The sequence below is a fragment of the Homarus americanus genome, unplaced genomic scaffold, assembly GCF_018991925.1.
Source record: "Homarus americanus isolate GMGI-L3 unplaced genomic scaffold, GMGI_Hamer_2.0 scaffold28309, whole genome shotgun sequence".
Lineage (NCBI taxonomy): Eukaryota > Metazoa > Arthropoda > Malacostraca > Decapoda > Nephropidae > Homarus > Homarus americanus.
The window spans coordinates 1-19,850 of NW_024731681.1; the positions used below are offsets into that span (position 1 = coordinate 1).

The 19,850-nt window shown below is 39.6% G+C and overlaps 2 protein-coding genes across 2 annotated transcripts; both read left to right on the forward strand.

Moving 5' to 3' along the window:
* The first annotated feature begins 624 nt into the window (after positions 1-624).
* Positions 625-2,519, forward strand: LOC121867809 (cuticle protein 16.5-like). Its single transcript, XM_042367930.1, has 2 exons — positions 625-682; positions 1,300-2,519. The coding sequence occupies exons 1-2, from the start codon at positions 671-673 to the stop codon at positions 2,218-2,220; spliced, it is 933 nt and encodes a 310-aa protein (XP_042223864.1). The 5' UTR covers positions 625-670; the 3' UTR covers positions 2,221-2,519.
* Positions 2,520-17,020: 14,501 nt separating this feature from the next.
* LOC121867812 (cuticle protein 6-like) lies at positions 17,021-18,060 on the forward strand. Its single transcript, XM_042367934.1, has 2 exons — positions 17,021-17,053; positions 17,268-18,060. The coding sequence occupies exons 1-2, from the start codon at positions 17,042-17,044 to the stop codon at positions 17,829-17,831; spliced, it is 576 nt and encodes a 191-aa protein (XP_042223868.1). The 5' UTR covers positions 17,021-17,041; the 3' UTR covers positions 17,832-18,060.
* Positions 18,061-19,850: the final 1,790 nt, after the last annotated feature.

Here is a 19,850-nt window from a genome sequence, read left to right on the forward strand (position 1 = left end):
TGTATTAGGATACTTAATATTAAGGTAATAAAATGGTGGCGTAGGTGTGGCTATTCGGGGAGGCTGGAGGCCACATTTAAAAAAAGTAGTAGTAGTAGTAGTAGTAGTAGTAGTAGTAATAATAATAATAATAATAATAATAATAATAATAATAATAATAATAATAATAATAATAATAATAATAATAATAATAATAATAATAACAATAATAATAATAATAATAATAATAATGATAATAATAATAATAATAAACATCTTCCCCAGACAGAATGAAGTGCTGAGCAGCCTCAGGCGACATCCCTGCACCCCCTCCCCATGACTCCTCTTATAGAAATCATCTGTCTCCCTGTGTCCTACCCCTGGAGTAAATCACTAAATCATGGCCTCCATACCTCCTACTCATGGTCTCATGGCCTCCTGCTCGTGAGCTCTATATTTGCTACTCATGATCTCCATGTCTCCTACTCGTGGTCTACGTGTCTCCTACTTATGTTTTCCTTGTCTCCTACCCCAGGAATGAGTGGCGGGGGAGGGGGGGGGGGCAAGGGGCAGATGAAAATGGTCCGTTAGGATGTGTCGACCCCGCCCTGCCCATACCAGACCTTGAGCAGTAGTATAAAACCCTCGCCGCCACCACACTCTGGCAGACAGCTCCTCTCCTGCCCTCAACATGAACCCTCTGGTGAGTACAGCGCCTAACACAGTCACAGTCACATAGATTAGTCAGAAAGTAGAAGTGAAAGTTTTAGTTGTAGAATTAGGATCGTATTGTTCATTCAGTAATATACCAAAGTGTAGAATCGATATACAAAAGTTAACTCACAGTAGCACAAGCGCAGGGTCAGGTACAAGTACAGTACACAGTCCATACACCAAAGTTATGTTCTCTTAACCGTAGTTTGGTGAAAAAAGAAATGAACGTTGAAAACTCTGAAAGGCGAGTACGGTAATGAGTTCCTACATCGAGAGCTATACAATTCATTGCCTTAGAATAATTGAACAATTCTATAATTAAATAAGAAACAAATATAATTATTTACTTTAATTTGGTCCTTTTTACAGAGGAAAATAACCGCGCATACATGTATGTGCATGTACTCTATATCTCGTTAAATACTCAAAGTTATCATGACTGCCATCTTGTTTGTTTAAAACTTAAGTGAGACAGTTAGAAGCTTTCTCAACTTCCAATTATGAAGACATTTAAACCTAAGAAACATTGAGAATTCAACTTTGTGTCGTTGTATCTCACGGCTGTAGGAGTTTTTAAGTACATGTGCTCTCTCTTTACCTCTACAGACTGTAGTGTGCATCGCGGCTGTGGCGGCCTGCAGCAGTGGGCAGCTGATTGGCTACCCAGGCATGTATGGCGCCTATCCGGGTCTCCTACGAGCAGCAACACCTATCACCCTCAAGTCTGGGACTCCCACACCCATCGCCTACAACATGGCCCCTTTCGCCCCTGTGATGCCCATCCAGACCAAACACCACTCTCAAGACGAATTTGGTCAGTACTCCTTCGGCTTCGCTGGCGGTCCTTCTTCCCGCGCTGAGACCCGTGACGCCTTCGGCATCGTCCGTGGATCTTACAACTACATAGACAGTGACGGCAAGGTGCAGACCCAGCACTATGTGGCCGATGCCCTTGGCTTCCGTGTGTCCGGCACCAACCTGCCCGTGGCACCAGAAGTCCCAGAGGCTGCTGCCCTGGCTGCCCCAGGTCCCCTCCCCGAGCCAGTCAAGGACACCGCTGAAGTCGCCGCCGCCAAGGTCGCCTTCAAGAGTGCTTATTATGAAGCCGCAGCAGCCTCCGCTGCTGCCCCCGATACCCGTGCGAAACGGTCTGTCCCGGCAGCAACCACTCACCTCACCCCCTACCCTAACATGCGCTTCTCTTATGGGTTCTCTGCTCCCCTGAACTACGCCAACCCCGCCATCTTTGGCTCCGCCATCACTCCTTACGCCGCTGGCATCCCCGCCATCAACCACGCCGCAAGCATCCCCTCCATTAACTACGCCGCCGGAATCCCCGCCACCAACTACGCCACCGGCATCAACGCCATCAACTACGCAGCCGGCATCCCTGCCATCACCTCCTACGCCGCCGGTATCCCCGCCATCACCACCTACGCCGCCCCCTCTACTGCTACCCCACTTGACGCTGAGATGCTCCGTGTGATCAACACCCCAAACCACGCTGTCTCCTACCGCGTCGACTAAGCCACTAAGTCAGGGTCCAGCTGTCTCCTACGCCGTGTTCCAGGTGTCGTAGAACTCCTGTCGTGGAGGTCGTGATGTATGGCTCACAATGTAATGACATCGAACCTTTGATTGATTACACAAATGTCTCCGGTAATCTCATCATGGAGAATTCGATGACAATAGTTGAGGTGACCATCACAACATCTACACCTCCACGGCTTGGTGTTGACGAGCCTCCGCGGTCTGTGTATATGTGTTCATGTTGACCTGAATCTTCACATTCCCTTGAAAATGTTAATAAATAAATATTGCAATGATGGTGTTGTTTATGTTGCTCCCAGTAACGTTATCGCCTTGCGGTCGTTTCTCACTATCCTCCTCCAGGCGGTGCTCCACGACTACCACTCGCCACACCTCACCAGTCACTCCTCTCTAAAGATGATTCTTACTCTTCAACTTGCTCCGTATTAGACATTATTTATGTGACAGTCACCTGGAGTTTCTGTTTCCACTTCACTCGAGGTTCATCTCTAAGTGGCTGCAGAAGAGTAGTGTGTACGAGAGTTGACAGTTCCTATTGTTATATCTGAATATTCAATTGGCAAAATAAGGGTGCACTTTATTTACTACCAATGGCAACCTTCTTAGTCATCTCTGTGTTAAATATACTTTTATATAAATATTTATCCCAAGACATTGAACATCGTACGATATAGTTGTGTATTCACGACTATACCGAATATGTATCTATACATATGTATCTCTTCTCTCTCTCTCAAACGTAATATTTTCCGCAAGTGAACGATTGAAAATTCATCTACTTGGGTAACTTCAGAGAATGGGCGCCACAATACAGGGCCTTGACCTTAACCTTAACCGGAGAGCTTTAATTTAACATCACCAAAGGCATAAAAATAAATTACAGGAAAATAGTGAATCTGGAAAAAAATGCCGATAAAAACTTAAAAACAAATCCTCTTACCATATAATGGACTTAGTATATATAGGTTTGATATAACGTTTCTAGTGTTTTTAATAGTATTTTATCTGGTGTGTTAAGGTCGTTTCACACCGGATGCTATACTAGTTACGAAGCTGATTTTCGGTCGCTATGCTTACTTTGTGAGTGTTCACACCGGATAATATGAATGCCATGTATTTCGAGAGACACTCCCATTATCGTTGCATCAGTTGAGGTGGAAGTTGTGCACAGTGGTTTTATGAGGAAGAGGAGGAAATCTTACTACTGACTCTAGGAATGTCTAAGAAAAGACATTAGAAGTGGGTACATAAAACATATGTGAAAAGACCAAACTTTGGTGAATACCATCATCTTGTGTACAAGTTTTCAGTTGATGAAGAAATTTTGACAATATGTCACATTGCCCCTCGCTCAGTTTAGTGAAGTTCTATTAATAATTGAAAAGGTTATCAAGAAACGGGATACAAACACGTCTCTGTAATTATCTGAAGTCATGTCATATAAGCATGAATGCTTCCTCACTTCTTCAATATGTTGCACCATGGTCCACGTGCACTGATACTCAAATGTAAATGGTAATTTTTTTAAAGAGGTCAGTCCATCAGAGCACAGGTCAATGACCCACATCAGGGCCTGGGGGCGAAAATATAATAATAATAATAATTAAAAAAACAATTATATTTTTTAAACGTTAAAAAAAAACAATAATAATAATAATAATAATAATAATAATAATAATAATAATAATAATAATAATAATAATAATTAATAATAATAATAATAATAATAATAATAATAATAATAATAATAATTAATAATAAAGGTGCATAAATGAATAAATAAATTAAAATGATCAATAGTAAGAAACGATATTTGTATGTTGTTTTGTAAAAGTAAGAGAAAAGGTGGATAGCCCACCTACTGTCAACCTGTGTTGTCAGTTGACTTCCGTTTACATTCGATCGGGTGATGCACTCCTGGTAATCATTGTTGAGGTTGGCTGGCTGTATTTAGTGTTTTATGTATTTTTGTTCTTGAATCGTGTATTGATTTAGTTGTCAGTGATATTGGCAACCTTAAATTAATCTAGTATGTTCACGTGATTAGCTCTATTTCTTTGTTATTAGTGGTAAGCGTTTGTAAATATAGTTATACATTTTATTTAAGTTTCTTTACTTCTCATCAAGTATTCAGTTATTAAAAGGGGCTGCATTCAATCCATACATTACACCGTAGTTGGAGTTGTTCTCAATACAAATTTAAGAAACATGTATTGTAATTCTCTTTAAATACCTTCACTTTTGTTTGTTACGAGCTGTACCCCTTTGGCACGTAACATTTGCATTTGCATCCTGCCCTGAATTAATCTGCAGCCCTATTTTGGTGTCATCCGCAAACTTGCTTATGTCACTGCTGAGCCCAGTATCTAGATCGTTTATGTAGATTATGAACAAGAGTGGGCCCAGTACTGACCCCTGGGGAACCCCACTGGTTACACAGCCCCACTCAGATTTAACACCTTCTACGCTGATCCTCTGTGTTCTATCGGTGTGATTTTATCCAATTTAAGACTTTCCCCTCGATACCACGAGCCTTAACTTTTCTCAGAAGCCTCTGATGCGGTTGTAGGAATTCATGGTATAATGTTGTCTAGCGCTCAGGATGGATGGAAACTCTAAGGTGGTTTTCTTGTATAATATAAGTTATATGATAGACAGTCTGGTGCTGGAGGTGCCGTGTGGTGAGGAGCTGCTCAGTAGAGACGTTCGGTGAGTAGCGTGTTGAAGGAGGTAGATGTGCAGGAGCTTCGGTAGAGAAGATGTTGCCTGTTGCTGGTCTCCTGGTTGAATGAATGCTGGACAGCGTGGAGCTTGCTGGAGTAGGTGTTGCGTGTTCAAGAAGAATGGCCAGAATGAGAGAGCTGGTTGGTGAGGACGCTCAGAGAAGGACAGCTGGTGGGTCGCCATGCTCGCTGGCGGGAGCGAGGACCGCCAGGCAGGCGGAGGAGAGGCGAGGGCCGCCAGGCAGCGGCGGAGGAGGAGGTGTTGCGTGTTGTAGAAGAGAGGCTAGAATGAATCTCAATGGAGAGACAGAGCTTATATACCCAGCAGCCGTGCGTCACCTATGAGTCATGTTGGGAAAACCCGAGAAAGTCGCCGGTCCCTGGTTCCGTTGCTAAGATAAGGTAACATCTGCTGTCGCCGCTCGCTTGGTTGCTAGGGTACGGTAGCATCGGAATGAGGATACTCAGTTGTAGGGGAGAAGTCCACTACACGGTACTCTGTCAAACTCTTTGCTAAAGTCTAAGTAAATAACATCCTAATTTTCGTTATTATCTACTACCTCGAAGACTTTCCTAAAAATCGTTAGCAGATTTGTTAGACAAGATTTTCCCTCTGTAAACCTATGTTGAGAGTCGTAGATTAATTTGCTTTTCTCTAACTGCGATCGGATGCTATTTGCTATAATTGATTCAAGAAATTTCCCCACTACTGACGCCAAACTAATCGGCCGGTAATTTGACGCTGATGCTCTGTCTCCCTTTTTGAATATGGGTACTACATTTGCCTGTTTCCACAAGTCTGGCACAACTCCCGTGTCTAATGATTTTTTATATAAATTTACGAGGGGTCCGCTAATCTGTTCCTTACACTCTTTCAAAACTCGGGGGAAAATTTCATCCGGCCCTGAGGATTTTGCCTTCTTAAATTTATTTATCTTCTTAAGAACATCCTCTTTTCTGATAATGATATTCTTTAATTTATCTTCTTCATTTCCCATACATATCAGTTCCACCTCTGGCATTTCCTTGTGAATTTCTTCTGTGAAAACTGATAAGAAGTAGCTGTTTAATGCTTTGCTTATTTTCTCACTATCATTGCTCCCAGTATCGTTGTCGCATTGTGGTCGTTTCCCGCCATCCTCCTCCTGCGGTTCTCCATGACGACCTGCCACTCGCCACACCTCCCCAGCCAATCCTCTTAAAATATGATTCTTACTCTTCAACGTCCTCCGCTGTGGACATTCTTTATGCGACAGTCACTTTGAGGTTCTGTTACTACTTCACTCTAGGTCCACCTCTGGGTCTTTTACAGTGCTGATCTCCCCCAGACATGTTATACTTCGTCCTATTATGCCAGTGTAATAATATCGGTCATGGCTTTAAAGCGTGGGCGTGACAGCCTTGAGGATGATAACCCTTCTTCTTTCTCACTCAGGATGGCGAAGCAACAGAAGCCAGAGTCGGAGAGTTTGATTATGGTGGACCTGTACATTCACAGTCAATGAAATAAGCTCTGAGATTGACTTTTTTCACCCGGAAGTGTTGTGACTCTCGTCCATTACAACAAATGCCAGGTGCTTCTCTACGTCTTAATGTTATATACAATTTTCTTGTCTGAGCTACGGCATCAATACGTCTATTCTGGCATCTTCATCTCTTCCACACTTTATTTATCAACTTCCATTCAACTTTTTATCCATTTTCAATTGATACTTTCTCCTGATTATTTCTTAGTGAGATACAAAACTGTTTCATTGTAGAAATTTAAAAAATAATAGTTGATCTTATCTATATGTGTACTGTGTATAACTACTGTAAATGAAGGACGGTGTAGACATGAATCAAATTACAGGTAGATTAAGGAAGCATCACCTGTGTGTTACTGTACCTGCAGCACCACCTGTGAGTTACTGTACCTTCAGCACCACCTGTGAGTTACTGTACCTGCAGCACCACCTGTGAGTTACTGTACCTTCAGCACCACCTGTGAGTTACTGTACCTTCAGCACCACCTGTGAGTTACTGTACCTTCAGCACCACCTGTGAGTTACTGTACCTTCAGCACCACCTGTGAGTTACTGTACCTGCAGCACCACCTGTGAGTTACTGTACCTTCAGCACCACCTGTGTGTTACTGTACCTGCAGCACCACCTGTGTGTTACTGTACCTGCAGCACCACCTGTGAGTTACTGTACCTGCAGCACCACCTGTGAGTTACTGTACCTTCAGCACCACCTGTGAGTTACTGTACCTGCAGCACCATGTGTTACTTTTCCAGTGTGTTACTGTGCCTTCAGCACCACCTGTGTGTTACTGTACCTTCCACCTGTGAGTTACTGGTAACACCTGTGTGTTACTGTACCTTCAGCACCACCTGTGAGTTACTGTACCTGCAGCACCACCTGTGAGTTACTGTACCTTCAGGCACCACCTGTGAGTTACTGTACCTGCAGCACCACCTGTGAGTTACTGTACCTGCAGCACCACCTGTGAGTTACTGTACCTTCAGCACCACCTGTGAGTTACTGTACCTGCAGCACCACCTGTGAGTTACTGTACCTGCAGCACCACCTGTGTGTTACTGTACCTGCAGCACCACCTGTGAGTTACTGTACCTGCAGCACCACCTGTGTGTTACTGTACCTGCAGCACCACCTGTGAGTTACTGTACCTTCAGCACCACCTGTCTGATACAGTTACCACCTGGGAATTACTGTACCTATATCTTTATATCTTACAGCATTATCTTTATGATACAGTTGATGTATGAAGTTACATCTATGTACTGCATCGAGGTCTTCACCCCTCAAGACCACGTCATAGGAAAAAATAATGGCTTAATGGCTCTCTCGACAGGGTAGGAGACATGGGTAGGAAACAGGAGGGGATCATGAATTAGTTCTTTACTCCAGGGGTAGGAGACAACTCACCTAGGCTTAGCACAACACGGAGATGAGCATCCTGGTGGGTGACCTAAAGGGCGGGGACTTGAGGGACGGTGATCTAAATGGTCTCCGCCATTTAGATCACCGTTAGGTCGCACACACACACATACACAAACAGGTATGCTCTGAGAGGCTAAGAAATAGTAAATGTAGACAAATGTAGACAGTTCAAAACAACATACAATACTTGTTATTATGGAAAAAAAGTGAAGGTAGCATCAGATCACGTGGACATGACTCTTACTTCCATGACCGAAGATACTGATAGTGTTAACAACACTTGAGAAAGGCGCTTGTTATTCGTGTTACCTTAAAGTTAACAAGGTTTGTCAAACATTAAGACCTTTACATATGTTTTTCTACGGTGGCCACACCACGAGACGGTACACAGGGACATCTTGGCGTCATGGCCAATTCCACGAGGGAGGATGTAGAGCGACCCCGAGTTATGGTTCATTCAAGGGGGCAGGAGACAGGATAATCTCGATTTAGTAGGATATTGCAGGCAGGACCTGGGGAGTCTGGGTTATGTACGTTTCGTAGGAGGTTAGCGTTGTGGGCGGCTCCGTCATGAGCGTCCCAGCTGGCGGACTAAACTGTGTCAGGTGTCACAGCCAGACTGGTGATAGACACACGGAAGCCCTGGGACGCCACGGGCATGAAGGCGCCGGGCGCGGAAGCCTTGGGGTTCTAACCTATACTGCAATGTCTGCGGCTGGCTCTTGGAGTCCACGAAACTGTAGGAGCCTTCTGAATAATAGAAGTCCTTAGCGGCAGGACCTTGGGCACAGCAGAAGGAATAATAGAATGTATTCCTGGGTGGAGCTAAGGTACCTAGGAGAACTATGGTGTTAGCTGTAGGTGGAGGCAAGTTGGTCACCAAGGAGCAAGCTGCTGGGGTAGACAGGTAGCTGGGCACCGATGCGCCAGGCAACACCCACGACGAACAACAACTTCTGTGACCACATCTTTAAGTTTCCACGTAGAAAACAACAACAATCAATGCCTCTTTTATCTATGAACATTGTTCATAGTGGACAGTTGGTAGTGTGGTAGTGAAGGAAACACGACTAAGAGATGGACCTTTATTCCTGACAATTGGACCACGTATCTCACAACAAATGGGAACTCAAAGATTTTCCAAATAGAATACACCTGCCATGTCGCTGCCCACAGACACCCTACACGACTACACCTCTCTACACAAAATTCCAACACAGCATTTTAAACAACGTCACGCTCTATAGGCTCTTGTTATTGGATCAAGCCTAAGGCACTCATACCGTCATTGGTCAGCCCTCCTGGGTACTCATGGTTTGGACGGGAAGCAAGCGCGGGAATACTGTAATTGTCTTGGCAAGCAGGATCTTTTGTCTCTAACTGATTTTTTATACACATTTTCTCTAAAACATGACATAATTTACTCTCAAAATATGGCACTGTTACAGAGTAATACCCTCACCGTGCTGAAGCTAATAAATACTCTCAGCAAATTGCTTTAGCCTCACACAAAACATCTACGGGGGAAAAATATTGCGGCAAGCTATAAACGAAGTGACCGCTAGTCTCTTGTTTTGATGTGGTAAGAAATAACTTTGACTTGTATAATTACCGCCCTGAAAATATTTACCCAAATTCATGAATTATTTCTTACCATATAAGCACAATCCACTCTATTGAAAGTACAGCCGGATAGAAAGACAAACGGACGGACACACGGTATATAAGCTGTGACATGAGACGAAAAATAAATGCTTGACACGCTGGACGAATTACATAAGAAATAAACCCTGTCTGTACTTGACCCACGATCTTCTACTGCATCCTCTCCTTCCCTTAATTACAAAACGTTACTTTACTCTCTACTTAAATATACATTTAATCCCTACACAAGTTCATATACGAATCGCCAATAAGTCATTGGTTAGTACTTTCATGGGTCAGTTGGTTGGTTGTCAACAGCGATGGTCTTGTGTTGTTTCTGTGCCTTCCATTTTTCTTCGTCTTGCTCTTGAACTTGTCGTTCTTGTTCACGGTTTTTTTGGTTTTGGGTGTTCTTGTTCTTCTTCCTTACTTGTTTTCCTCACGGATGAGCGTATTCCTGTAGGTGAGGTAACGTTCTTGGTATGCTTCATCTTTGCGATTCTACACTCTTCCCTCCATTTGGGACACTCCCAGTCGGAGAATGAGTGATGACCACCACAGGCAGCGCATTTCTTCTTCTCGGTCTTGCAGTCGATATGCTGGTGTCCAGAAGACGTGCACCTGGATCACACGTCCTCTGGGGCCTTGGCTGGGTGACCGTACCCCTGACACTTGCAGCATTTGGTCGGTCGTGGGACGTAGGGTTTCACTAGGACGGTATCTCACACCAGTGTAATCTTGTGCAAGTATTAATATTTCTTGTAACACTTACTATATTTACAGTACCTGCTTTTATTGTACCATCAAAACTGTTTTATCGGAAATTATCATATAAATAAATAAGTAATTACTATTGCAATAAACGTAATTGCCAACTAGACATAATCCTGAAAGCTCTGTCCTCTTGTTCAACCTTATTAGTAATTACTGTAAAACCCAGGTTGTACTGCTTACCCTTTATACTTATGTTTTTCAATTCCATTGTAATTTATATGTATATGTGTATGTGTATGTATGTATATATATACTGTATATATATATATATATATATATATATATATATATATATATATATATATATATATATATATATATATATATATATATATATATATATATATATATATATATATATATAGTAATGAGGACCTAAAAGCTTTCCTGCCACAACTTAATAACTTAGCCCCCTCGATCAAATTCACTGTAGAATTAGAGCATGACTGTAAATTGCCTTTCCTAGACTGTCTGATCCACAGAATAGGTAACACCTTTAAGTTCAGTATTTATAGAAAACCTACTAATGTGTGTTCATACATTCATTATTATTCTGTCCACCATAACAGAGTCAAACAGTCAGTATTTTCAACAATGTTTTTACGTGCTTTGAGAATTTGCAGCCCGGAATTCATTGATGAGGAATATAAATATATCTATAATATTGGCTCAAACCTTAAATACCCTAGATCTTTCATAGACAAATGCCTGAACATTACTAAGAAATCTTTTTATAGAACTGATCCCAAGCCCACCCATGACCATAAGAATCTCTTAGTATTACCATTTCACAAAAATTTCTCTCAAATTCCTTTACAACTAAAAACCTGGAACGTCAATGTGGCATTTAAAAACTCATGCACTGTTAAACAAATGTTAATCAAGAACTCCCCCAACAATACAGGTGGCTGCCTTTATAAGGTTCCTTGCAAGGAATGTAATATATTTTACTTAGGCCAGACAGGTAAAGATCTTGTAACTAGACTTAAACAACATAAATATAGTGTTAGGACAGGCCAGGAATCCAATGCTCTGTTTGTTCATTTGAGGGATAACAAGCATTGCATTGACTGGGATAATGCCTCCTCAATATTACCTTGTAATTCAATTGATAGTAGGAACATCATAGAATCTAGTCTCATTAAACATACCGAAGCATTCAACATGAATTTGAGTAATGGCATGTACAAACTGGACAATTTTGTAATTAAGAAGATTTGTAACCAGGTGAGAAGGTTGGGTCACCTTACCCTCTGACCTGACTACCGACCGTTGCCGTGCTATTTAAAGATTAGTAGGGTCATTACCTAATACCTGACCATTGTGGACCTGGTCTCACCCTCCTCTGTATATATACACCTTGTTTTGTACTTCTCCTTAGTCTGTACTCACCCCTGAAGATGTGAATTACACGAAAGCGCTTGGGAACTTCGTGTTTTCTTCTTTCCTTGTCAGTTATCAGCATATATATATATATATATATATATATATATATATATATATATATATATATATATATATATATATATATATATATATATATATATGTGTGTAACCGGTCGGAATTTACTGGACTTTAATTTCTCACTTGACTTGGGGTTGATTAAAGATTATTAGATGGTAATTGCAGTGGAAGTGCCCCTTTGAGAGAAATCCCGAACCAGCACAAGAACACTTAAATTTACTAAACAAAATGACTTGTCCGTGACCCGTGGAAGGATAGCGTCTGTGACTGGGATGAATGAGACACACTGTAAAATTTACACTTATATTCCCTCCAACACTACAAACACAATCAAATAATGGTACACCAATATGCCCACTTCTTAACTTGAACTTAAAATACTACTCTGGGGAATAAAAGTTATACATGATGTTGAAATTATTAGAACCTCATTAGAGGACAATAAGTGTAAAGTATTAAGAAATGTTGCTTGCACACATGAACCAGGCCTTAAGGGCTTTCAACAAAATATCAATCACTGAGAAAATGGTATTAAAAAAATAAGAAAATAATAACTCTACAATGAATAGGCCTTAAGGGCACTCACCAAAATTATATCCAGCACTGAGAAAATGGTATAAAAATCAGAGCTTATTAACTCCACCCTGAAAAGGCCTTCAGGGCGCTCAACAAAATTATATTACCCCAACAGATACACACCTCCTAACCTAACTTAAACACTACTCTGGGGAACAAAGGTTATACCGGAGATTGAGATTATAAAGAAATATTAAATGCACACAGCATACATTAGTAACTGAAAAAATAGTGTTAACTACACACAAAAATATTGTCACTATTATTAAGAAGTTACTGAGTCCACCAATACCCGTGAACCATGCTTCCTAACCTAACACACACACAGATTCCACCTGCACTCCGTAGTCGTTTAAGGCACAACCAACAGGCACCCGTAGTTTAAGGCCCAAATCAGCCTTTCTCCACCTTGGAAAGTGTACCTCTAACCTCCACTGATTCTTGGCCCCAGTGTGCGGCCCTGTATCACTCAGCTGGCTTCACTTTACCCCCAGTACATCCATGGAGCGGAAGGGAGTGAGCCAATCAGACCTTGTACAGTTGAGAGAAGCTTTAGCTTCCCGTTAGCAAAAGGGTTTCACTAAGCTGCTTGAGATATGTGGTATTGTGAGCCGAGGTAGAGGAGAGCTGATGACCCCAATGATCGTCCCGTCGTCAGCTGGGCACCCAGACGGCTAGATTCACTCAAGAGATCCTTTGATACCCCGCTAAACAGTGACAGGCCTACACTGATCGGTCCAACGGCGACAATCGCCAATCCTCAATCATCAAACGGCAGTCAATCTCTCACAGTCAATTTCTCGCAGTCAAGTGGGTTCTAAGGGAAACCCTGAAATGAACTCACTGTTAGCTCTTGTTAACTTTATCACTGCCCTATCTAAACCCTGTCTGAGATCGAATGAGACTTACTTGTTATACTGCCATAGTGCAACACAGGTGACTAGGCCACGTGACTATTTCTGTGACGGGCGCGCAGGGATGTCCTGTAGGTCAGATGGCTTTCACTTGACTGAGAGAGAGCCTGCCTCGTGTCCTCTCAAGGCGTTAGCTTAGGCCTACGTGACATATTTTCCGCCTAACTAATAACTCCTTGGGACACCCGTAACACTATTCAGGCTGATAAACGATCTATAATAATTTCAAATTCAATAATAGTCCCTTAACTTCATGAATCGCATCATTATTAATTCGGCAAATTATATTTAATCTCATATAGGCCTAGTTCCACAACCTCTGGCTATGTGTCCGGGGAGCGCTCTCTTCCCTCAGACGACCTTGAAAACTCAGTATCGCCAATGGCGCGGCGTTTGAAATTACACTGAAATTTCTGAATATTATATATATATATATATATATATATATATATATATATATATATATATATATATATATATATATATATATATATATATTGTTACGACCGTGTCGTATTTTTCTATTTTTTTATATAACATGCTTCCATGTTGTTCCATATTATTCCTGTAATGATGTGTTATATTTACTATTATATAATCTAGTCACCTTACCCTGTGCTGTTAAGGTTTTAACTGTTATTATTTGTTCAAGCCCATCTTATTTCTTCATTTAGTATTGTAACAAGCATTCTTTGTTTCTCTAACGACCATCTGCATCGTTAAACGACCCATGTTTCACCTGTTGGTCGCATTGGCGGGAAACGACCCTATATATAGTACTCCACCTGTAGACAGAGTTCAGTCCAGTCCTCTCGTCATTCAGTTCACTTCTTTTGAGTGACACTTGTCACCTGTTACTTATACTTCATTTTATTTCTGTGTTGTTCCTGTCACCACCAATGTGGTATATCTATGTGAGTACCTATTTATGTCTCTTATGTGTCCATCAGTGTTTGCTTAGTTACATTTAAGTAATTCAGTGTTGTTTCACGTTAGTTAATTTCAGTGTTAGTTATTTATATGTTTATGTAGTGTTAACGTAATCCAGTGCTTTATTTTTATTCTATATATTTAAGCAGTTCTTTGATGTTTCGATGTTTAGTATCATTTGTGTCTTTTCGATGTTTTATCTTTGTGTCTTAAAGGTTTACTTTATTTATTTTTATTCCCTTTTAATTTACTTCACTTTTTTTGTTTGGTTACGCCTAGAACCTGGATATTAAAGTAAATTAAGAGACGGCGTAACATATATATATATATATATATATATATATATATATATATATATATATATATATATATATATATATATATATATATATATATATATATATATATATATATATATATATATATAGTGTTGTTACGACCGTGTCGTATTTTTCTATTTTTTTATATATAACATGCTCCCATGTTGTTCCACATTATTCCTGTAATGATGTGTTAAATTTACTATTATATCTAGTCGCCTTACCCTGTGCTGTTAAGGTTTTAACTGTTATTATTTGTTCAAGCCCATCTTATTTCTTCATTTAGTATTGTAACAAGCATTCTTTGTTGCTCTAACGACCATCTGCATCGTTAAACGACCCATGTTCACCGGCTGGTCGCTTGGCGCGAACCGACTATATATACAGTATATATAGTACTCCACCTGTAGACAGAGGCAGTTCAGTCCTCTTGTCATACAGTCCACATCCTTTGAGTGACACTCGTGACCTGTTACTTATACTTAATTTATTTGTGTTGTTCCTTTTGCCACCAATGTGGTATATCTATGTGAGTACCTATTTATGTCTCTATTTATGTCCATCAGTATTTGCTTCGTTACATTTAAGTAATTCAGTGTTGTTTCACGTTAGTTAATTTCAGTGTTAGTTTTATATGTTTATGCAGTGTTAACGTAATCCAATGCTTTATTTTTATTCTTTTGATGTTTCGATGTTTGGTATCATTTGTGTCTTAAAAGTTTCGATGGTGAATCAATTTGTTGTGACAGCCTACGAGGCTCCATATTGTGTTGATATTTAATTAATTAAATTCTTAAAGGTTTACTTTATTTATTTTTATTCCCTTTTAATTTACTCCACATTTTTGTTTGGTTACGCCTAGAACCTGGATATTTAAGTAAATTAAGAGACGGCGTAACAATATATATATATATATATATATATATATATATATATATATATATATATATATATATATATATATACATATATATGTATATATGTGTATATGTTTGTATAAATATAATAATAAATAAAATAAATAAATATTGAAGTGATAACCGTGGTAACATTATGAATATATATATATATATATATATATATATATATATATATATATATATATATATATATATATATATATATATATATATTGAAGTGATAACCGTGGTAACATTATGAGATGTACTTATTACTACCATGCTATTGTTCTATTCCAGATGATACTAAATGTCATAATACTTCCTTGAGATATAACAGGTGCCTCAAAGAGAGCTCAGGTTCTCAACTGGCTCAGCCATGTTCATATTGTTATTATTATCCACTCTGTATCTGTATTTTTCTGGCTAAATAAAATGTTTCAATTCACTTTCAATTAATATGTAATCACAAAAAATCCCGTGAAATCATACATAATAAAAACTATTAATTACATTATACACAACTCTATCTACCTCTGACACAGCTCAGTTATTGTGTGTTCTCGTCGGAGGAGACAATATAACACTGAAGTGAAGCCTCTGATGAGTTGAGTATGTTAGTAGTGAAGCATGACTCACCTTGCTTTCAGTGCCTGTGGTTGGCTAAAAGAAGCCCCCCCCCCCCCAAAAAAAAAGCACTTCTCGTTGAATCATATATATCCCTAAGAAAACTTACCATCTAGCTGTTAACACTACAGTCATGAAGACACGTACAGTATACTTTGGTAACTACAGTGATATACGAAATATGCTTCAATAAAAGCTCCCATATTTGCACAACTTGACTTAGATATTACAACCATTAATTATCGTGGTATTTTATTTCCAAGCAAAACAAATTTAGTTGCTCAATGAAACTACAACTCTTGATAAATAATAGTTTTTAAATAGCAAAATGTTCCTAGTTATTAAGTAGGATAAAGACAGTGAAGATCCCAGGAAAATCGTAATATATCCAAAGAATAATAATAGTTCATATGAAGACCTCACGATAATACTGTATTAATGTCCCAACTGAATCCCAACAGCTTTTACACCTTAAACCTTAAACAGAGTAAGAACAATTAAGATTCCAACAGATTATAGATAGTAAAAGTCCTAAAAATATATAAACGGTAAAGGTAGCAACAAACTGTGCACAATAAAATATCGAAACAGAATTCTAAGGTCTCGACAGGTTACAGACAGTGAAGTTCTCAACAGAATACAAACAGTTGATATCCCAACAGAATATTAATGTGAAAGAATACAGGCATCAAGGTCCCAGTATAAACCATGTATCAATAGAATATAGACAGTAAATCACCAAAAAAGAAAACAAACAGAAGCTCCACTACAATAATAATAATAAAACACTTGAGGTTGTGAGAGAACGTAAAGTGAAGGTCCTCTACGAACTTAAAGACAGTGAGTGAGGCAACACAGTAGGATGCCCCTGGCCTTCCGTGTGTCCTTAGGCCCCGCCCTGTCTCAGCCAGGGTTGTGGGTATATAAGGCCGCGCCCAACGACCTGCACCATCAGACAGCTCCTTCCTGGTGGGTCAACATGAACACACTGGTGAGTCCACTGTCGTGACACCGGTGAAATGTACCCATGCACTGTAACACGCATTGTACAGTACCTTTATAGTGTACGGTGAACCCATGCAACATCGACTTATAAAATGCAGTTTCGTACTTTTGTACTGTAACATGTATTATCATCACTGACTGGTAATGTAAATTATGAAAATTGCAGTTCTCATCTCTATTGTTTATACCTCCTTTCACAGACTGTGCTTTGCTTTGCGGTTGTGGCTGCCTGCGCCAGCGGGCAACTGCTGGGCTATCCAGGTGTGCTTGGCGCTTACCCAGGTGTCTTGGGCTCCTACCCAGGTGTCTTGGGCTCCTACTCAGGTGTCCTACCTTCCGCATCACCTATCAACGCCCTCACACCTTACAACGCAGCTCCTCTTGCCCCTGTATCCCCCGTTCAGTCCAAGTACCACCTTCAGGACGAACTGGGTCAGTACTCCTTCGGCTACGCTGGTGGTCCTTCTACTCGCTCCGAAACCCGTGACGCCTTCGGCAATGTCCGTGGACATTACAATTACATCGACGCAGACGGCAAAGTACAGACCCAGCACTACGTGGCCGACGCCCTGGGTTTCCGTGTGGCCGGCACCAACCTGCCCGTGGCCCCAGATGCCCCAGCACCTGTTGCCCTGGCTGCCCCAGGTCCCCTCCCCGAGCCAGTTCAAGACACCCCTGAAGTCGCCGCCGCCAAGGTCGCCTTCCAGGCTGCTTACGATGAGGCCGCAGCCGCCGCTGCAGCCGCCCCTGACACCAGCAAATAGAGCATAGTCAATTTGTATCTAATTGTGGAGCGACGTAGAGCACTGGGACCATGGTTTAGTACCTTACCCTTAGGTTGGAATACTGAGCATTTCAACCTAACTTTACCCAAATTATTTTACTTTACCTAACATCATTGGGTGAGGACGCAATCGATCACCACCACATCGGTCCCTGTGTTGACTCGCTTTCACACATCTGTGGTTATGTAAACAAAGATTATATATATATATATATATATATATATATATATATATATATATATATATAATGTATATATATAATGTATATATATATATTGTATATATATGTGTGTATATATATATATATATATATATATATATATATATATATATATATATATATATGTGTATATATATATATATATATATATATATATATATATATATATATATATATATATATATATATATATATATATCAGGCACTTATTATACATGGAGCAATTGTTCAATAAACAATATTTTTTTATAAGTATGATGTGATTTATCCTTAAATAATGATATAGTATAATACTGAATTACAGATATATGATAGTAGACGTGTCAACATAACATTGTTCGGTTACTTGAAGTTTTTAGTAAAGTAGGATTCACTCCAACAACTGGTAGCTTCTTCAGGGTAATTTTTAATTAGTTCTACGCTTATTATATCAGATAAAATATGGCAAAGGCTTACGAAAGCGCTACCACCAGAAGGAAATGCGCGATTTGGTTAACAAAATTTGTACACACTGTTAGCATGATATTAAACACAGAAATGGAAACGACAATGCATAAAACCTAATAGAACCTGACCTAACAAACCCAGTGTTTGTTAGGTAACTTGGTAAGGCTCTATTAGGTTCTGTGCATTATCGTGTTAATTTCTGTGTTTAATAAAATGCTAATAGAAAATCGTAAAGAACTTACCTTAATATTGAATTAAGTAAACCATGGTCACAGAAAAGAGACAACAAGCGAGATTCATCAAGAACTAGGCTTGATGATTCGCGATAAGAATAATCACAATCATTGCAGGACGCTATAATAGGCGGCAAGTTAGTAAACAGTACCCTCACTCACCACTGTTCAGAGGTAGATGTTTGTTTAGTAAAAGAAAAGGATATTATAAGTTCACCTCTGACTCATTATGTATATATATATATATATATATATATATATATATATATATATATATATATATATATATATATATATATATATATATATATATATATATATATAACCTATCCTAACCCCCCAGGTAGCGTTAGGGTGTTAAATTATCAGGTGAATTAAGCTGGGGTTACTAAATATCTATTTTAATCTAACCTAACTCTTACGTAGCATTAGGGTGTTTAATCATCAGGTGAAATAAGCTGGGGGCTAGTCATCAGGTGATCTATGTGTTCTTTTATGGTGTTCCTCTTCTACATCAAGGACCAAGTTATCTACTAAAGCTACCTGGTTTACCCTTTGTTTTTCTTCGTGTTGAAAAGTGAGATGATTAACGCGTGTATTTTTATATTAACGCCTAGAGAAACTTTTTTTTTCTCAGAACTGACAGAGACGCACTGTGGCTATTTTGTTTTCTGAAGGGCGGTGGACAACATGGACGAATGAGAGAGCATACTAAGGAAGAATTCAAAGGGAAAAACTTGCTTCAGCAGTTGGAGAAAGAGGTAAAAAAGCATCTTAATAGGAAACAGGAAGAATTGGTATCAACCATTAAGAACGCATTGAAAGAAAAAGCCACAAAATGTCTCAAAGTAGAGAAAATTACCCAAGTTAAGGAAAAATGCACGAGTGAAAGATCCCCTAAATTCGAAGAAAATGCAATAGGGGGTAGAAGTCCCTCGCAGAAAATATACTGTATACTAAAAAACGCAGCGAAAGTTTCCCCAGAATGTGGTGAGATGCGTCAAAGTGTACAGGAAGACCCAAACATTTTAAGTAAGATTTTCAGAAATATGAAAAAAGTTAAACAAAAGAGAGCAAGTGAATTCAGACCATAAATTA